General features: G+C 38.4%; 5 protein-coding genes across 5 annotated transcripts; all 5 read left to right on the top strand.

Annotated features, from left to right (window-relative positions):
* The first annotated feature begins 500 nt into the window (after positions 1–500).
* Positions 501–2,590, top strand: LOC107420524 (cytochrome P450 81Q32). Its single transcript, XM_016029513.4, has 2 exons — positions 501–1,580; positions 1,701–2,590. The coding sequence occupies exons 1-2, from the start codon at positions 699–701 to the stop codon at positions 2,319–2,321; spliced, it is 1,503 nt and encodes a 500-aa protein (XP_015884999.2). The 5' UTR covers positions 501–698; the 3' UTR covers positions 2,322–2,590.
* A 2,518-nt stretch (positions 2,591–5,108) lies between these two features.
* On the top strand, positions 5,109–7,476 carry LOC107433678 (cytochrome P450 81Q32). The gene is made up of 2 exons (XM_016044995.4): positions 5,109–6,180; positions 6,686–7,476. The coding sequence occupies exons 1-2, from the start codon at positions 5,254–5,256 to the stop codon at positions 7,313–7,315; spliced, it is 1,557 nt and encodes a 518-aa protein (XP_015900481.3). The 5' UTR covers positions 5,109–5,253; the 3' UTR covers positions 7,316–7,476.
* Positions 7,477–9,438: 1,962 nt separating this feature from the next.
* On the top strand, positions 9,439–11,602 carry LOC107433700 (cytochrome P450 81E8). Its single transcript, XM_016045022.4, has 2 exons — positions 9,439–10,411; positions 10,821–11,602. The coding sequence occupies exons 1-2, from the start codon at positions 9,521–9,523 to the stop codon at positions 11,454–11,456; spliced, it is 1,527 nt and encodes a 508-aa protein (XP_015900508.1). The 5' UTR covers positions 9,439–9,520; the 3' UTR covers positions 11,457–11,602.
* Positions 11,603–12,483: 881 nt separating this feature from the next.
* Positions 12,484–13,298, top strand: LOC132803687 (cytochrome P450 81E8-like). The gene has a single exon (XM_060817049.1). It carries the CDS (start codon positions 12,540–12,542, stop codon positions 13,164–13,166), a length of 627 nt encoding a protein of 208 aa, XP_060673032.1. The 5' UTR covers positions 12,484–12,539; the 3' UTR covers positions 13,167–13,298.
* Positions 13,299–19,263: 5,965 nt separating this feature from the next.
* Positions 19,264–19,842, top strand: LOC107420507 (cytochrome P450 81D1-like). Its single transcript, XM_048476310.2, has one exon. It carries the CDS (start codon positions 19,264–19,266, stop codon positions 19,840–19,842), a length of 579 nt encoding a protein of 192 aa, XP_048332267.2.
* Positions 19,843–20,555: the final 713 nt, after the last annotated feature.

Genomic DNA, 20,555 nt, shown 5'->3' on the forward strand with positions numbered 1-20,555 from the left:
CAATCTATAGAAACCACATTCAAGGGGTTAGAAAAATAGGTTTTTGTTTTTAGGTTTTGTAACTTTACTAAAGTGAGACCTAACTGATCACTAATAATATCCAAACAACTCTTTCCATCCGCATGGATTCTCAAATGGCATGTTTCTGGCATGTTTCGTTGCTGAAGAATTTTTCACACGCATGTCGGTTGCTGTTTGACCAATTTTATAAATATTTTATGGGCAAATTTTATTTACCTCTTTTAAATTTAATTTAAATACAATTTAATTTTTTATAATTTTAAAAATATCATTTATCGTCCCTTTAAATAAATTTTAAACAGTTTTTATTTTTCTATTTTATTATTCATTCCCACCTTTTAAAAATTTTTCATTACATTTCTGAAAAATATTAATTGTAATTTTTAAAATTTAAAAAATTAAATTAAAATTAGTTTTTCTATTCAAACCTTAAAAGAATCCAGATGAAATATTCATATTCAAATGCTTTTTGCCCCATTGAGCGCAATTGAATTCGTTCGCACTGAGCTAAGAGATTTCTCTGGCTTCCATTCTATCAGCAATACACACTGATTATAATTAAATTTATAAGAACTTTTGTCATATATATATATATATATAGAGAGAGAGAGAGAGAGAGAGAGATCAGAAGAGATTCACAACCACTGGGAAAGTGAATCCGATATTATTGGCAAGCCATGTTGCTGCACTTGTTGCTATTTCTAGCCCTTTATACCATCTTCAATCACTTCGTGAACAAGATCCGAAACCTCCCACCAAGCCCTTATCCCGCCCTTCCAATAGTTGGCCATCTCTACCTTTTCAAGAAACCCCTGCATCGAGCCCTCTCCAAAATATCAAACCGACATGGTCCAGTACTTCTCCTCCACTTCGGCTTTCGCCCTGTCGTGGCCATCTCTTCTCCTTCAGCGATCGAGGAATGTCTGACCAGAAACGACGCCGTCTTAGCGAACCGTCCTCGTTTGCTCCCTGGTAAACACTTGGGATACAACTATACCAGCCTCGCCTGGGCCCCATACGGCGACCACTGGCGAAACCTCCGCCGAATCGCGTCCCTCCAAATCCTGTCATCCAGTCGTCTGCAGAACCTCTCTCACATACGCCATGATGAGGTCCGGTCGCTTATTCGACGGTTCTTGCGCTATGAGAATCAAACGGTGGAGATGAAATCCATGTTTTTCGAGCTGACTCTGAACGTCATGATGAGAATGATAGCCGGCAAACGTTACTACGGAGAAAACGTGGCGGAGGTAGAGGAAGCCAAGAAGTTTCAGGAGATCGTGACGGCAACGTTTCGGTTGGGGGCTGTAACCAATATCAGTGATTTTCTGCCGGTGTTAAAGTGGGTCGGTGGTAGATCAGGTTACGAAAACAGTTTAATTGAATTGCAGAAAACTAGAGACGGATTCATGCAACGGCTAATAGATGAGTATAAAGAAAAGGCAAGTCGTGGAACTGTCTCCGGAGATAAGAAGAAGACCATGATTGAAGTTTTGTTAGGCCTCCAAGAGTCAGAGCCCGAGTACTATACAGATGAGATTATCAAAGGCATCATGGTGGTATGTACTAAATTAACCTTTTTCTTTCCACTCTGTTTTGAAATTCTCACTCAATTGTTTTCATATGAATTGCGTTTCTACTCATCATCAATAGAGGCTTAACAAATTAAATGTGTGCAGGTACTATTAGCAGCTGGAACGGATACCTCAGCTGGGACCATGGAGTGGGCAATGTCCCTCCTGCTGAACCATCCAGAAGTACTGAAAAAGGCTCAAAACGAAATAGATCAAGTTATCGGAAACGACAGGCTGATGGATGAATCCGATTTAGCCAAGCTTCCTTATCTCAACTGCGTTGTGAATGAGACGCTGAGGATGTATCCGGCGGGACCCTTGCTAGTACCCCATGAGTCATCGGAGACGTGCGTTGTCAAGGGGTTTCGGATTCCACGTGGTACAATGGTACTCATCAATATATGGGCCGTGCAGCGTGATCCTAAGATTTGGGATGAGCCCACTAAATTTAAGCCCGAGAGGTTTAAGGACTTGGAGGGGACTCGAGATGGGTTCAAATTCATGCCTTTTGGATATGGGAGAAGAAGCTGCCCGGGAGAAAACTTGGCCTTGAGAACGGTGGGCTTAGCGTTGGGCTCGCTGATTCAGTGTTTTGAGTGGGAAAGGCTTACCCAAGAGCTGGTGGACATGACTGAAGCATCTGGGTTAACCATGCCCAAAGCTCATGCTTTGCAGGCTAAGTGCCGCCCCCGCCCAAACATGATCAACATACTTTCTCAAATATGAGCATTTGTGGAAATTCAGTCCAATTATTCAGTGCTTATCAGAATATGTAAATTAAAAAGTGAGCAACAAGGTGGAATGCTATTTCAATAGACTGGATATTTTTCGGGCCTTTCACCATTGATCAACCGGTTGAACCCAGCAAAAAAAGAGATTGTTGTTTTTGAAAAGTCATATTGTTGTTTTTGATTTGCTATCTTTTATCTCAAATTTCCTTTAATTTCTCTATAATGACGAAGCTAAGAATGAAAAGACTATAACGAGCTTGTATTTGCTCCTTTTATTTTTGATTTTAAATTTTAAATTTTGATAACCAAATTTTAAAATAATATTTTATGAAACTCTTCATATATTTATTTTTATATTTGATAGTATTAATACTATTCTTGCAACCTATAATTCAATGAAGAATATGAAAAAACAATAATAATATTTTCGTTTCATCATTTATGAAAAGAAAAATTTTGTAAAAACGTTACATATTCTAGAAATTTGCAATTTTGAAATTGAACATTTAAAATATTATTTTTACGTATGATTTTACCTTTTTCTAGTAGCTAGATTTCAAACTCCGGAAGAACCCAATGGAATGAATACTACAACTGGAGAGTAACCAAAATTGTTAACTTTTATTTTAACAATGAGTTAATTGGTCACTTATTGACGACCAAAAAAAAAAAAAAAAGTATATATCCTTTTATTATTATTGTTATTTTTTTTTTGGGCGTGAGTAACATATCTTCATTATTTTTATCAAAAAATAAAAAAAATATCTTTATTATTTCCAGAATAAGAGAAAAAACGAGGAGTGCATACGAATATAAGCTATAAAGAATAAGAATAATAATAATAAAAAAGATTAATATAGTTGGGCTGGCCCAATGATTACATATAGTTTGTTGAGGAAATTGATTGAATAGACTGGGCTCACCATTCCAAAAGCCCAGTTTTTATTAGAAAAGTGGAGGCCACGCCCATTAATCACAAACCGCCTTTTTAAATTAGAGTCTCCGCTACTTGGTTTGTTATTCATGCCATTCGCATTTGGCAGCATTGTATTCAAAAAACCTTCAGTCACGAGGATGCTAAGAAATATTTAAACCGTTGCTTAGCTCCATTTTGTTCCAAATTTATATCAGTGTCCAAGTTCCGTCGGCGCAGGTGGAAGACTGCATTCTCTGAAGAAACATTTTGCAGATGGTTACAAAGCACAATTCGATAGCTTTTCTGATGACCGAGAAAGATCCACCGCTTTTTCCGGGAAAACGAATTTACAATCCCTTTCCCCCTTGGCCATAACCTTTGTCATTCCTCTTTATCATTTCTGAAAACTTTTGTGCTGATCCATTTGTTATACCCACTTTAAACATCATTCTTTCACAGAAAAAAGGAAAAAAATAAATAAAAAAATAGTAATATCATAAACGCATTTATTACGCCAATGGTTCAACGTCCATTGCAAGCGAATTTCCTAAATTAACCAAACAACAAGCCATGTTTCTGTAGTTGCTCCTCTTTTTCGCCCTTAATACCATTTCCTATCAATTCCTCAACAAGCTTCGAAACATCCCACCAAGCCCTTATCCCGCCCTTCCCAAAATATCAAACCAACACGGCCCAATACTTCGCTTCCATTTTGGTTCCCGCCCAGTCGTCGTCGTGTCTTCTCCTTCAGCAGTTGAGGAATGCCAATCCAAAAATGACGTCGTTTGGGCAAACCCCCCTCTTTTGCTAGCCGGAAGACATTATGGACCAGTTACACCAGCCTCTCATGATGGGCTCAAATTGATGCCTTTTGGGTTTGGGAGCAGAAGCGGTCCTGGAGAAGTCTTAGCCTTGAGAATGGTGGGGTTAGCTTTGGGTTCACTGCTTCTGTGCTTTGACTGGGAAAATGTTAGTCAAGACAAGGTGGACGTCGCCGTAGCGTCTGGATTGACCTTGCCCAAGGCTCATCCATTGCAGGCTAAAATCTAAATGCTGCCCACGATCAATTATGGTCAACACTCTTTCTCAAATATGAGCTTATAGAAACTCAGCCCAAACTGGTTCATCTAAAATTCTGAAACTCTAAAATTATGCATCGATAGAAAATTGATATATATATATATATATATATTTTTTTTTTAATTAATGATCATGTCTCTTTTGTATTGACTATTATTATTATTATTATTTTGTCTTATACTACCTTCTCCTTACATGTGCATTGATGCCAAGAGTTGTTGAGAATACAAATTTTGAGAACCCAAAATTGTGATTTTTTGTGGTGTAGTTGGCAGTTGGGTTGGTCTAGAGTACTAGTGGCTGTTGTTGGTTTTCTTTTTTTTTTTTTGGTTGAATAGAGTACTAGATACACTCGATATGAGTGGTTGTGGTCTGCTAATTACTTTAACTTTGAGTGGGACTTTTGCGAAAGCAATATATGGCTGAAATGACAAGAAACTTTGATTTTCGAATTTTGCAATGACATGGATATCTCAAAAACAATTAATTACCTACAACTATTTTTCTACTACTTTTTTAGTAGTTTTACCAAATATATCAATCAACTTTTTTTTTCTTTTCTTTTTTTTTTTTCAATGTTTCAGCTGTTTTATTCTTATTTTTGAGACTTATAAATTTTCTTATGATAAAGAAAAAAAGATTTAAAATTTTTATTTTTCTGACAGATGTGCATGGTACTCATATTAAAATTTTCTCACTAAGTAGACCTTTTCATTAAAAATAAAATATCTTTAACCTAATGATATGACACATGGTTTACATGCAAAATACTTAAAAAAGACAAATTCACAGGGTAAATTTAATTAAAAACATTTCTAGATTCCTCTTCTATCAGAGCGATGCATCTATGCATAAAATGCCAATCCTTACCAATAAATAGACCTTACTTTTATAGATCATCCCTGAAACACTCAACCCCCAGCACTGAACTATGGCTTCCTTGTTCTTCTTCTACATCCTGCTATTTTCAGCTGTTTATGTGTTCACGAAGCACCTCTTCCACAAAATCCAAAACCTCCCACCAAGTCCATTTCCTCTACCTGTTATTGGCCACCTATACCTTTTAGAAAGACCTCTTCATCGAACTTTATCCAAACTTGCCGGCCGCTACGGTCCGATCCTCTTCCTTAAATTAGGTTCTCGCCCGGTCCTCGTTGTATCGTCGTCGTCAGCCGCCGAGGAATGCCTTGCCAAAAACGACATCATCTTCGCCAATCGCCCTCGTCTGATGGTTGGGAAATACCTGGGCTACAACTTCACGAGCGTGGCATGGGCACCTTATGGGGACCACTGGCGAAACCTCAGGCGAATCTCCTCCCTCGAACTCTTGTCCAGCCATCGCCTTCAAATGCTCTCCGGAATAAGACTCGAAGAGGTCAAATTGCTGCTTCGCCGGCTCTTTGAGAAGCAAGGTGTGGTCGTGGACATGAGGCAGGCTTTCTTTGAGCTGACTCTGAACATCATGATGAGGATGATAGCTGGGAAGCGATATTATGGTGACGAAGTGGTGGAGGATTTAAAGGAGGCCATGAGGTTCCGAGAGATTCAGGAGGAGACGGTTCGGCTGAGTGGCAAATCTAATTTGGGAGACTTCTTGCCGTTTGTGCGTTGGATTGGAGGATCGAAAAGATTGGAGAAGAGCTTGATGGAATTGCAGAGAAAGCGAGATGGATTCCTGCAGGATTTGATAGAGGAGCATAGACGAACAGCAAGTAGAATCGCAAATGATTGTTGTTCGCCTTCGCCTTCGCCTTCTAAATCAAAAGAGAGGAGGAAAACCATGCTTGAGGTTTTGTTGTCGCTGCAACAAATGGAACCTGAGTATTACAAGGACGAGATCATCAGAGGCCTCATGCTTGTAAGATTTCCTCTCTACCAATATATCCCAAAGAAAGTTTCAATTATTAAAAAAAAAAAAAAAAAAAAAGACCCCACTTTACTTCTTTTTTTTTTTTTTTTTTTTTAATATTTACATTAATTTCCCATATTAATGTTTCGAGCCATAGAATATTGTTTTCTAACATTGGGGTGAACCACGTGATAATAAATTATTTATCTGTGTTCTCGTTGTTTGCATTGTAGATGTATTTAATCGATACATGCTATTATTATCATTATTTTCATTGGTGAACAGTAGATACATGTTAATTAATATATATATATCTATATATAAGTTGCTGGAATTAAAAACTAAGAAGATAATAATTAATTTTCTCAATATTTTTATAGAAATAATGCCTAAATTCGTCCTCGCCAGTCTCCTGCAACTCTCATTTGTGAACTGTTAGCTCTCCTTGCACTTGCTATGTACTTGCCCAAAACTAAAATTTAAGGCGATGAGTTATTAATTTGGATTTGTGTAGGTTCTGTTATTGGGAGGAACTGACACTACAATTAATACATTGCAATGGTCGCTGTCTCTTTTACTGAACCATCCTGAAATCCTAAAGAAAGCCCAAGATGAGATAGACAACCGGGTTGGGCATGGTCGTCTGGTTGACGAATCAGATGTGGCCCAACTTCCTTACTTGAAGAGCATAATTAACGAGACGCTGCGAATGTACCCACCAATTCCACTGCTACTGCCTCATGAGTCATCAGAGGAGTCCACTGTAGGCGGTTTCCGTATCCCGCGTGGCACTACACTACTCGTCAATATATGGGCCATACAGAATGACCCTACTATTTGGGTGGATCCTACAAGCTTCAAACCGGAGAGGTACATTGAAGCTGAAGGGATGAGAAATGATAAGCTGAGGCTGATGCCATTCGGGTCGGGGCGGAGGGGGTGTCCTGGTGAGGGGCTGGGCATGCGGGTGGTAGGATTGGTGTTGGGTTTGATTATTCAGTGCTTTAACTGGGAGAGGGTTAGCCAGGAGAAGATGGTAGACATGAGTGAAGGGAACGGATTGACCTTGCCCAAGTCTCAACCATTGCAGGCTAAGTGTTGGCCACGTTCAACAATGTCGAAACTTGTTTCTCAGATTGATTAATTGGATGCTTTCCGGCTTTGTCTTAGCGAGTTAATTAAGCAAATAGATTATGAGATTCACGGCACCTTTTGATTGTTTTGATTTTTGATATGTACCCAATTTAGCTTATGGATCCTTAGTCATATGAGTATATTCTATCTCTAGTTATTTTTAATTCAAAAGGATTGAGTATCAATTTTTTTGTAGTTACTTAAGAATAAGGAAGTGAGTTTGATCATTACTAATAGTTACTTATGGATAAAAAATGGATTTAACCAATATTAATAGTTACTTATAAATAAAAAAAGTGAATTTAACTTATAAGTATTATTTTGATTATAAAAGGCCGTACGAATGAAAAAAGGTTAATTCCTAATCCAACTCTATCTATGGATTTAACCAATACAAAATTATTTATGAATAGAAAAGTGGATTTAACTTATAAGTATTATGTTTATTATAAAAAAACTTATGAATGAAAAAAGTTTAACTTCTAATCCAACTGTTTCTCTGTCAATTTATCTCTTTCTCTTCTCTTTCTATCTCTTCTTGTCAATCAGCAAAGAAAATTTGTGGCTGTCATAATTAACGAGTTAATTGGATAATGATACGCCAGCAAATCTGCTACCTGCATGCATACATGCCCTTTCTCATGTGATGTTGGAGGAAAAAATCAGGAAAAATAAGTATTTTAAATTGCTTATACTTTGGTCCCAACATTAAAATAATAATAATAATAATAATAATATTGCTTATCCTATCGGTTATTAATTAATTGTATCCACGTTTTTCAAAATTATTGGTTTATCAATTTAAATAAAATATACGAGTTGAAAATACATAAATTTATCTATCCTACCCACCACACGTCCTCTCGATCCTATTAATATATTTTTCTTTTTTGTGCTTTTAAAATTTTTGCTATGTAATACGGGAGAAATTATTGGGTATACATTGTGTACCAGCTCAATATCCAACGTAGCACGATAGATTCTGACAGAGTGAAGATAAGATAAAATTTTCATAGTAGAAGGGGGTGATTAGAGTAAAATATAAAAATAAATAAATCATATCGAAGGTCGAGTGGAGAAAAAGTAGGGAGAAGCAAAATTCTTTGTGAGCTTTTTCACAACTTCAATCTTTCTTAGGAATTTGTTAGAATAAAATCCAACACCCAATATTTCTAATTGTGCCAGCGTGTCATCTTTTAAATTGGAAGAAATAGAAATAATAATAATTACAAAAATAAAATAAAATCTAATAAAATAAAATCTGATTGTATTTAATTACAAAAAATAAATAGTTAAAAACTGTTCTAATGCTTTAATAATAATAATAATAATTAAAACTAATAAATTAAATGGTCACATCACAAAATTAAATGATTAAAAAATAATTAAAAATAATAAATAATTTAAAATTAACAGTAAATAAAAACTAAATAATGGTTAGAAAATTTATTTATTAAAAAATAATTATAATGTAAAGAGATATAATAGAAGTTGCCATATGTCTTTCAATTATCAAATAATGCTTTAATATATAGTAGAAACCACTCATAAATCTTTTACGTTTTTTGATGCGGAATAATTATAAAAATTTATATTTTTAAAATTCAATTGTATGATGTATGTTTGTATGATGAATTCAATAAAGTAGTGCCGGACCGACAAAGTAACCGCTTGGGTGGCCAGAATCTTTTTATTAACAAATATAAATTTATTAAAAAAATTATCTAAATATAAAATATTTATTATTTATTGTATCTTATATGAATTATAAAATCACAAGAAACTACACAAAAATATATATGTACGTATTTAACTAATTGATAGGCTAATTAAAACACGAATAAATATTATTAATTGAATTTTACAAAAAGAAAAAAATGCATGATCTGTTTTATTATAAAAAAAAAAAAACTTCATTAATTAGTTAGTTTTGTAAAAAATACATTTGTTGTTTAAAATTAAAATAAAACAAAAGCAAAAGACAGAGAGGGTGATAGACGTAAATCACAATGTCTGTTAATATTAAAGTAGAATGGTATAGTTGAAATAATACATATGGGATGACGATCATTGTGAGGTAATTGTTATTATTATTATATTATATTATTTTAACTTTTTCCCCTTGAGATAACATAGTTTATTTGCAAATGGTTGACAAAGTTTAATAGCATTGTAAGACTAAAAGTTCCAATAACCAGACCATCGTTTTGTAACCATGGCTTCCTTGTTCTTCTACATTCCAGTGGTTTTAGCTGTTTATCTATTTACCAAACACCTTCTCCACAAGCTTCAAAACCTACCACCAACCCCCTTTTCCCTACCTATTTTCGGCCATCTTTACCTCTTCAAAAGACCTCTCCATCGAACTTTATCAAAAATTTCACACCGATACGGTCCGATTGTCTTCCTTCGATTCGGTTCTCGCCCAGTTATCCTTGTTTCATCGCTATCGGTTGCTGAAGAATGTTTTTCCAAAAACGATATCATCTTCGCCAACCGTCCTCGCCTGCTAATTGGCAAATGTTTGGGCTACAACTTCACCACGGTTGCTTGGTCACCCTACGGCGATCACTGGCGAAACCTAAGGCGAATCTCGTCCCTTGAATTGTTATCAGCTCATCGCATTCAAACTCTATCTAGCCTCCACCTTGAAGAAGTCAAATCATTGATTTGCGGATTGCTCAATAGACAAGATGATATCGTGGACATGAGGACTGCTTTCTCTGAGTTTACACTGAACCTAATGATGAGGATGATATCTGGAAAACGTTATTATGGTGATAATGTTTCAGATTTGGAGGAAGCCAAGAGGTTCCGTCATATTCAGAAGGAGACATTTAGGCTGAGCGCGTCTACTCTCGGGGACTACTTACAGTTTATGCGGTGGTTTGGTAATTTTAAGAGGTGGGAGAAGAGCATGATGGAATTGCAGAGGGAGAGAGATGGGTTCATGCAGAGTTTGATAGAAGAACATAAAAATCAAATGAAATCTGGTACCTGTTCGACCTCCAAAGAGGGGAAGAAAACCTTGATTGAGGTTTTGTTGAAGCTGCAAGAAACAGAACCTGAGTACTATAAGGACGAGCTCGTTAGAGGACTCATGCTTGTAAGATTCATATGCCTCTCCCCTCAATACATATATATTATATATTCATGTCAAATATGTTAAACTTGACAATCTTTAAAAAGCAAATTAAAAATCTAAAAGTTTTACTAACAAGAAATACAGTAGATGGAAGCTAGCAATTCAATTATATATGTTTTATAAATATTCCATCTTTTTAAATACCAATCACCAACTTTAATCATAAAAAAATTAGATACATGTGTGGTACTGTGTTATTTTTCTCCTTTTTCAATTAAGTGAACTTAAATAATAATTTCATATATTTTCTTTTTTGCTGTAAGAAAAATAAAAGGGCGGTAAATAAATTTGATTGCTATATAATTATTAATTCGTTGAATATATAATTGAATGATGAAGTTAATGTCTGATGAATAATTACATTGTGCAGTCTATGCTAATAGGAGGGACAGACACTACGTCACATACAATGGAATGGTCACTCTCTCTTTTGATCAACCATCCACATGTACTAAAGAAGGCCCAAGCTGAAATCGATAAGCAGGTGGGACATAATCGTTTGGTTGATGAATCGGATCTAACCCAACTCCCATACCTGCAGAGCATAATAAATGAGTCGTTGCGAATGTACCCGGTAGCCCCGCTATTAGTACCTCATGAGGCATCAGAGAAGTGTGTGGTGGGGGGTTTTGACATCCCGGCTGGCACTACACTATTTGTAAACGCGTGGGCTATTCAAAACGACCCTAACATATGGGAGGATCCTGAGAGCTTCAAACCAGAGAGGTTTGGGTCAGGAGCCAAAAATGGGTTGAAGTTGAATTTGATGCCTTTTGGATCGGGACGGAGAGGGTGTCCTGGTGAGAACTTGGCCAGGAGGATAATGGGGCTGGTTTTGGGGTCCCTAATTCAGTGCTTTGATTGGGAGAGACCTGGTGCAGAGATGGTAGACTTGACTGAAGGGATCGGTTTCAGCTTGCCCAAGGCTCATCCCTTACTTGCTAAGTGTCGTCCCCGTCCAAACATATCTAGCTTTCTCTCTAAAATCGGGAATAATGTAGCATAGCTTAGGATTACATATATTTTTCTAGGAGTCACCGTCCCAATATATTAATTACCAAATCAGAAAAAGGATTTGAAAGATAACCAATGTATGGATGATGAATTCGCATGTTGATTTGACAATAATTATTGTTTATCTTTTTCTTTTTCTTTTTCTTTTTTGTTAATTATTGATATAATAATTACCAACAAAAGCATATATTCAATGATATGGAACGGCAAAAACAACAATTATTATTTCATCTTTATTTACATTAAAACTATAATTATATGAGATTGGTTTAATTTTATGTGTCATCCACATACATATTTATAAAATTATGGGTTTGAAATAAGAAAAAGCAAAATTATTTTTAATGATTAAAAAAAAAGAAAAGCCCGTGATAAATTAAATATACTAAAAAGCATTAGACGGAGTAAACAAATCAACAAGATTATGTCCAAAAGAAGGCCACTCGACTTGTCCTACTTGACTTGCATTAGATGTGATCAACAAATCAACAAGATTATGTCCCAAAAAAAGGGCAAAACGATAAAACAAAAGGACAAAACAAAAGGCCCCTCGACTTCGTCCTACTCCACTTTTACTATTATCCGAAGACTTTTTTTTATTTTTATTTTTTTTTTAGTCAGCACTACAATTCAATCGGGGGAGGAGTGATTTTAAATATTTTTAGTTTTTCTATAATACTATCATCCAACTAAAGACGTCGAATACTAACCACTTCAACAAAATGACCACAATAAGTTTATTGGAGAAAAATGCTTCATGTATAATAAATATTGAAAGTTTAGTGTTAAGTGATGTGGTAAACTGTGATTGATCACAAGCGAAAATTTAATTTTTTATCTGCTGCAACGTCATGAATGACTCTTCACTGATTGTGATGAACATCAGCGTTCTTTTAATTAAACATATGCTAGGTCGGAGATTTCTTTGTTAGAGATAAGGTCTATATCTATTGTCAATCTTTATCTACTCTCATACATTCATCACATCTCACCAAGTTTATCCCAAAAAAAAAAAAAAAAAAAAAAAAAAAAGGGAAAAATATCATCTCCTCAGCACACTTTCTAAAGCACTACCATGGACTTGTTGGTCTTCTACATTCCAATAGTTTTAGCTGTTTATATAATCACTAGGTACCTCCTCAACAGGACTCAAAACCTCCCGCCAAGCCCCTTTTCTCTACCTTTTTTTGGCCATCTCTACCTCCTAAAGACACCTCTCTACCAAACTTTATCAAAAGTTTCCAACAGATATGGTCCAGTCGTCTTCCTTAGATTCGGTTCTCACCCAGTTCTTGTTGTCTCTTCTCCTTCAACAGCTGAAGAATGCTTTTCCGAAAACGATATCGTTTTTGCAAACCGCCCTCACGGGATTGTTGGGGAATACTTGGGCTACAACTTCACCAGCATTACATGGGCATCTTATGGCCACCATTGGCGAAACCAAAGGCGAATCGCTTCCCTTGAGCTCTTGTCAACTCATCGACTTCAAGCGCTTTCCAACATCCGCCTTGAAGAAGTGAAATTGATGATTTCCCGGCTTTTCAACAAACAAGGTGAAATCGTCGACATGAGGACAACATTCTTTGAGTTGATACTTAACATCATGATGAGGATGATAGCTGGAAAACGCTATTATGGCGAAAACGTAGAAGATCTGGAGGAAGCCAATAGGTTCCGAGAGATTCTGGAGGAGACATTGTGAAGTCCAGCCGCACCAACCACACCAACCTCACCAACCACAGCCGCACCAACCACAGCCACCATTGTTGACAGCCACCATTGTTGACACCATTGTGGGCTAAGATGTTGAAAATTGTGGCCTTGTAAGCCTATAAATAGGCTCCTTCCCGTTCCATGAAAATCAAGCCAAGAGAGCAATCTCAATCCTCCCAAGTGAGGAGAATTGAGAGAAAACTCCAAGAGAGAGAGTTGTTTAAGTTCCAGAGAGAACTTGAGAGAAGAGTGAGCAATTCCAGAGAGAATTGGAGAGTGCAGAGAGAGGTTCCACGAGAGAATCCTCCATGAGAGAAGTTTTATTTTTGTATTCTATTTTTAAGAGATTAATAGAATTCTTTTATTTTCTTCTCATATTTCTTCTCTAAAGTGGTCAGAGAACCACAACAAGTGGTATCAGAGCTCCAGGTTGAGAGCTTGGGTCCAAAATTTGAAGAAACAAAGCTACTGTTCTTCAAGTTGGTGTTTCGGAAAGTTGCTCAAATAAATAATTTGACAATCCCAGGTGAAAGTACCCGACGAGAGGAGAACAACGAAGTTCGCCGGAGAGAAAACGGACGTCCCACGCGCCCTCACGCGCCGACTGAAATTTTTCTGCAACTGTTCACGCGCCCACGCGCCGCACGCGCCGTCTGGAGGTTGAAGACGACCACGTCAGCAGCCACGTCAGCAGCCACGTCAGCGAACCCCTGCCACGTCATCTGCCACGCCAGCGACACGTCGTCTGCCACGCCATCTGCCACGTCATCTGCCATGTGGTGCCACGTCAGCACCATCTGCCACGTCAGCAATATTTTCTGAAATTACGGAACGGCCCCTGAAGTTTCGGAAATTACGGAACAGCCCCTGAATTATTGGAAATTACAGATTGACCCCTGTAGTTTTCTGAAATTACGGTGTAGCCCCTGAACTATTGGAAATTACAGATTGACCCCTATAGTTTCTGTATTTGCAGGTTGACCCAGAAAGTTTGTGAAATTACATTTTTGCCTCAAAATTTCTGGTAATTATATTTTGACCTCGGAAGAGTCAAGTCCACCATTTTCGGCCGTTCCGGACGCAACGGTTAACTCCGTTTTGCCAAATTCAGCTCCAATTTTGGTCAAGCCATAATGTCAATGGAAGAATCATCTTCGGGAGCTATGGTTAAGCTCACTGCCACAAATTATACACTTTGGAGACCTCGGATGGAAGATCTCCTCAATTGTAAGGATCTGTTTGATCCTATAGAAGCTAAAGGCGAAAACCCCGATCCCAGCAAAGTAGCAGAATGGAAGAAATTAAACAAGAAAACGATCGGTCAGATCAGGCAATGGATCGACCACAGTGTCTTCCATCATGTAGCGAAGGAAACGGATGCATATGCCCTCTGGACAAAATTGGAGGACATGTACCAGGCCAAGACTGCTCGGAACAAAGCCCTGTTGCTTAAGCGATTGGTACATCTAACATTACAGAGTGGAACTTCTGTAGCCGAGCATACCAGTGAGTTCCAGAGCTTGGTAAATCAACTATCTGCTGTGGATTACCAACTAGGGGATGAGGATCAGGCCCTCCTACTTCTAAGCTCTCTTCCAGACAGTTGGGAGACATTGGTAGTCTCTCTCAGCAATTCGGCCCCGAATGGCAAACTTACTATGGCTATGGTTAAGGATGCCCTATTTAATGAAGAGGCCAGGAGAAAGGACATTGGCATGGATCAGTCACATGCCCTCGTCACAGAGAGAGGAAGACAGCAAAGAGGTGGTCGAGATAGGGGGAGAGGCAGGAGCAAGAGCAGAGGCAGATCTACAGACGGCAGAAAATCATCGTATAAGTGCTATCATTGTGGCCTGGAGGGTCACATGAAGAAGAACTGCAGAAAGTTGTTGAGAGAGCAGAGACTCCAAGGTAATCAGCCGAAGAAGGATGGAGAGACACTAGTCACTTGTACAGGAGAAGTGGCGCTCTGCTCCACCGAAGAAGAGACATGCCTTCATATATCAACCCAAGATGTTGAGTGGGTAGTCGATACTGCAGCATCCTACCATGTCACTCCACACAGAGATTTCTTTAAAACGTACAAAGCAGGAGACTTTGGTACGGTAAAGATGGGAAATTCCAGTTTCGCAAAGATTATGGGAACTGGTGATATTCAGATAAAAACGAATGTTGGTTGTACAATCACTTTGAAGGATGTCCGTCATGTTCCAGATCTTCGGCTTAATCTACTTTCGGGAGCAGCCTTAGACAAGCAAGGCTATGACAACTATTTCAGTAAAGGCACATGGAAAATGACGAAAGGTGCCATAGTTGTCGCCCGAGAACATATTTGTGGAACGTTGTACAAGACTCATGTGAAGATATGTGCAGACAGCCTCAATATTGCAGAAGGAGAGGCGTCTCAAAATCTGTGGCACCAGAGACTCGGTCACATGAGTGAAAAAGGATTGTCCACTTTGGCAAGGAAGAAGCTTATCACTGTTTGCAAGGATGCTGCGCTAGATCCTTGTAATCACTGCTTGTTTGGTAAGCAACATAGAGTCTCCTTCAGTTCCTCTGCATTGAGAAGATCAGAGTTGCTTAGTCTGGTGCACTCTGATGTTTGTGGTCCCATGGAGGTGGAATCATTAGGTGGCAACAAGTATTTCCTGACCTTCATTGATGATGCTTCTCGGAAGGTGTGGGTATATTTCTTGAAGACAAAGGACCAGGTACTGGATTACTTCAAACTGTTTCATACCATGGTAGAGCGTGAAACAGGAAAGAAGCTGAAATGTCTCCGCTCAGATAATGGAGGCAAGTATACTTCCAAGGAGTTCGATGCCTACTGCAGAAGACACGGCATTCGACATGAGAAGACGGTCCCTCGCACCCCACAACATAATGGAATAGCCGAAAGAATGAACCGAACCATTATGGAAAAGGTCAGAAGTATGATCAGTATGGCTAAGCTGCCAAAGCCATTCTGGGGAGAAGCTGTTCGTGCCGCCTGCTACTTAATCAACAGATCACCGTCAGTACCGTTGAATTTTGAAATTCCGGAGAAAGTGTGGTCGGGTAAGATTCCCTCCTACTCTCATTTAAGAGTGTTTGGTTGTATAGCTTATGTACATGTATCCAAGGAGCTCAGACAGAAGCTCGATGCAAGATCTACTCCATGCATCTTTATAGGATATGGAGACGAAGAATTCGGATACAGGTTATGGGACCCGAAAACAAAGAAGGTTATTAGAAGCAGGGATGTAGTATTCCATGAAAACCAGAAAATGGAAGACATTGAAAAGCCCAGAATGTCTCCTAATTGTAGTTCTAGTGCCGAGAATTTTTGTCCTAATCCAGCACCAGCACAAATAGCCACAGAAGATAATGAGGTGCATGAAGATATACCAGAAGCAGACCAGGAGGAAGAAGGGGATATTGAGCAGGGGGAGACTCAATCCTCTCAAGCAGCTGCAGGGCCATCACAGCGATCAGATGATGGTACACCTCCTGAAACCAGTGGTTTACAAGTTCGGAGATCTGAGCGAGGCCGAATTCCATCAAAGAGATTTCCAGAATCTGAGTATATTCTGCTTACTGAAGAGGGGGAGCCAGAGAGTTTCCAGGAAGCTGTTTCTCATCAAGAGAAGGAAAAGTGGCTGCAAGCAATGCAAGATGAGATGGAATCCTTGCAGAAAAATCATACTTATGAGTTGGTTAAGCTTCCAACAGGAAAGAAGGCACTAAAGAATAAATGGGTGTTCAAGCTCAAGAAAGATGGCAGCGGAAGGGTGGTGAAACATAAAGCCCGATTGGTGGTCAAAGGATTTCTTCAGAAGAAAGGAATTGACTTTGATGAGATTTTTTCACCAGTGGTAAAAATGACTTCAATTCGAGTCATTTTTGGTTTAGTAGCAAGTCTAAACCTAGAGCTTGAACAGATGGATGTGAAGACAGCATTTCTTCACGGTGATTTACATGAAGAAATCTACATGGAGCAGCCAGAAGGATTTGAGGTTTCAGGGAAAGAAAACCTCGTATGCAAGCTAAAGAAGAGCTTGTATGGCCTCAAGCAAGCACCAAGACAATGGTATAAGAAGTTTGACTCGTTTATGGTGAGTCAAGGCTATAAAAGGACTGCAGCAGACCAGTGTGTTTATATTCAAAAATTTTCAGGTGGAAACTTCATTGCACTTTTGCTATATGTGGACGACATATTGATCGTTGGACAAGATGCAATGAAGATTAGTCAGCTGAAGAAAGAATTGTCTAAGTCTTTTGATATGAAAGACTTAGGACCAGCTCAACAAATTTTGGGAATGCAAATAATCCGAGACAGGAAGAATAGAAGGTTATGGCTATCTCAAGAGAAGTATGTTGAACGGGTGATAAAGAGATTCAACATGGATAAAGCCAAACCGGTCAGCATTCCACTTGCAAATCATTTTAAGTTGAGTAAGAGAATGTGCCCCTCATCCAAAGAAGAGATAGAGGAGATGGCTTCAGTACCATATTCTTCAGCGGTAGGAAGTCTGATGTATGCAATGGTGTGTACCAGACCAGACATTGCTCATGCAGTAGGTGTTGTGAGCAGATTTCTTTCAAATCCTGGAAAGAAACACTGGGAAGCAGTCAAATGGATTCTCAGGTATCTTAAAGGTACATCGAAGCTGTGCTTGTGCTACGGGGGAGGTGATCCAATCTTAGAAGGCTATACAGATGCAGATATGGCCGGAGACCCTGATAATAGAAAATCTACATCAGGTTATCTCTACACTTTTGCAGGGGGAGCTGTGTCATGGCAGTCAAGATTGCAGAAGTGTGTTGCTTTATCCACTACTGAAGCAGAGTACATTGCCGCAGCGGAAGCGGGTAAGGAAATGTTGTGGTTAAAGCGTTTTCTCACAGAATTGGGCATCAAGCAAGAAGACTACAAGGTACATTGTGATAACCAAAGTGCCATGGATTTGAGCAAAAACTCAATGTATCATTCCCGTACAAAGCACATTGACATTCGCTATCATTGGATACGCGAAGTAATAGATCAACAGTTGCTGAAACTGATGAAGATCCACACAAAAGAGAATCCAGCAGATATGCTAACAAAAGTTGTTGCTCAAGAGAAGCTGAAGCTATGCAGAGACATAGCTGGAATAGATGGCAGATGACCATCAGTTTTAAATGCGGCTGGAGGGGGAGAATTGTGAAGTCCAGCCGCACCAACCACACCAACCTCACCAACCACAGCCGCACCAACCACAGCCACCATTGTTGACAGCCACCATTGTTGACACCATTGTGGGCTAAGATGTTGAAAATTGTGGCCTTGTAAGCCTATAAATAGGCTCCTTCCCGTTCCATGAAAATCAAGCCAAGAGAGCAATCTCAATCCTCCCAAGTGAGGAGAATTGAGAGAAAACTCCAAGAGAGAGAGTTGTTTAAGTTCCAGAGAGAACTTGAGAGAAGAGTGAGCAATTCCAGAGAGAATTGGAGAGTGCAGAGAGAGGTTCCACGAGAGAATCCTCCATGAGAGAAGTTTTATTTTTGTATTCTATTTTTAAGAGATTAATAGAATTCTTTTATTTTCTTCTCATATTTCTTCTCTAAAGTGGTCAGAGAACCACAACAGACATTTCGGCTAGGCACGTCTACCTTGGCAAATTTCATGCCAATTATGCGTCGATTTGGTAGATATAAAAAGTTGGAGAAGAGGTTGATGAAACTTCGGAGAGACAGAGATGAGTTCATGCAGAGTTTGATTGAGGAGGAAAAAAGAAAAATGAAAACTACTGATTACTGCTATTCGTCTTCCCAAGATAGGAAGAAAACCATGATTGAGGTTTTGTTGAAGCTACAAGAAATGGAACCTGAGTACTATAAGGATGATATCGTTAAAGGCCTCATGCTTGTAAGATTCATATTTTCCTTTCCATAATAATTACTTTTTATCTTTCAAACTTTAACATGTATAGCCTTGCAGTTATTTACTTCTTAAATTTTGTTATTTATAGATCATGGACAACTACTAAATTAATTAACATATATATGTATATATGTTTGTCTAGTCTTTGCTAGTGGCCGGAACAGAAACTTCAATAAATACAATGGAGTGGTCACTCTCTCTTTTGCTAAATCATCCAGAAGTCCTGAAGAAGGCTCAGGCTGAAATTGAATATCAGGTTGGGCATGAGCGATTGGTGGACGAATCGGATATGACCCAATTGCCTTATTTACAGAGTATAATAAAGGAAACGCTCAGAATGTACCCACTAGCTCCACTACTACTACCTCATTTAGCAGCATCTGAGTGTATGGTGGGGGGTTTTCACATCCCAGCTGGCACTACGCTGTTTGTTAATGCATGGGCTATACAAAACGACCCTAATGTTTGGGAGGAACCGGAGAGGTTCAAACCGGAAAGGTTTGAAGAAGAAGAAGAACAAGGGACTAGAAATGGGCTGCGATTGATGCCATTTGGTTCCGGACGGAGGGGTTGTCCTGGTGAAGGCCTTGCCATGCGAGTGGTGGGGTTGGTTTTGGGTTCGCTGATTCAGTGTTTTTACTGGGAGAGGCCTACCATTGAGAAGGTAGACATGACGAAAGGCACCGGATTCAACCTGGCCAGGGCTCAACCTTTATTGGCCAAGTGCCGGTCCCATCCAGCAGTGTTTGACTCTCTCTAAAATCCAAACCAGTGCGGTGTAGCGTATATAGAAAATAGATTCATGAAAACGATTTGGAAGACAAAAACATTTGTAATTTGAAGACATCTTAATATTAATATAACGATATTATTTACATGGTGATGATCATCAGGAGGAAGTTCCATATTAAATTGATACATTATATTTTGCATAAATATATATATCGTTGACAATTCATTGATGGTTCACAAACTATTTTTTATTTATTTATTTATTTTTTTGCTATTGTAAGCATAAAAAGAAAGCTTAGCCGGCTAGAAGTTTGAAATATACATAGTTAAAGAGTGACAAACGAACAACATAACAAATCGACAAAACAGTATTTAAAGACACCTGATTTAACCCAAGCTCACTCTGAAAGACATCAACGTCAATAACCCCTCCTCGGCAAGTTGCTAAGGAGTGTGGGAGGTGTGTTGGAGAGGCTATAAACCACAGCTTGAGCATCACCTTCTTCTAATCCTTCAGTTTTTCACAAATTAACTGCTACAAGACTTCCATCTTATTACATTTTTACTTGTAAGATATTATTTTGGTCATATACTTTAATCACGCCTTTCATAAATTTTGCGCTTCATGTTACACAAAATTTAATATTGTGGTGATGAGTATAACGCTAATGGGTTGTGGATTGGGATAATAAATAGATATTAAACAAATTGATTGGTTTATTAGGAGGTATATAGCAAGAA

This window comes from Ziziphus jujuba, chromosome 5, assembly GCF_031755915.1.
Source record: "Ziziphus jujuba cultivar Dongzao chromosome 5, ASM3175591v1".
In the NCBI taxonomy this organism is placed as follows: Eukaryota; Viridiplantae; Streptophyta; class Magnoliopsida; order Rosales; family Rhamnaceae; genus Ziziphus; species Ziziphus jujuba.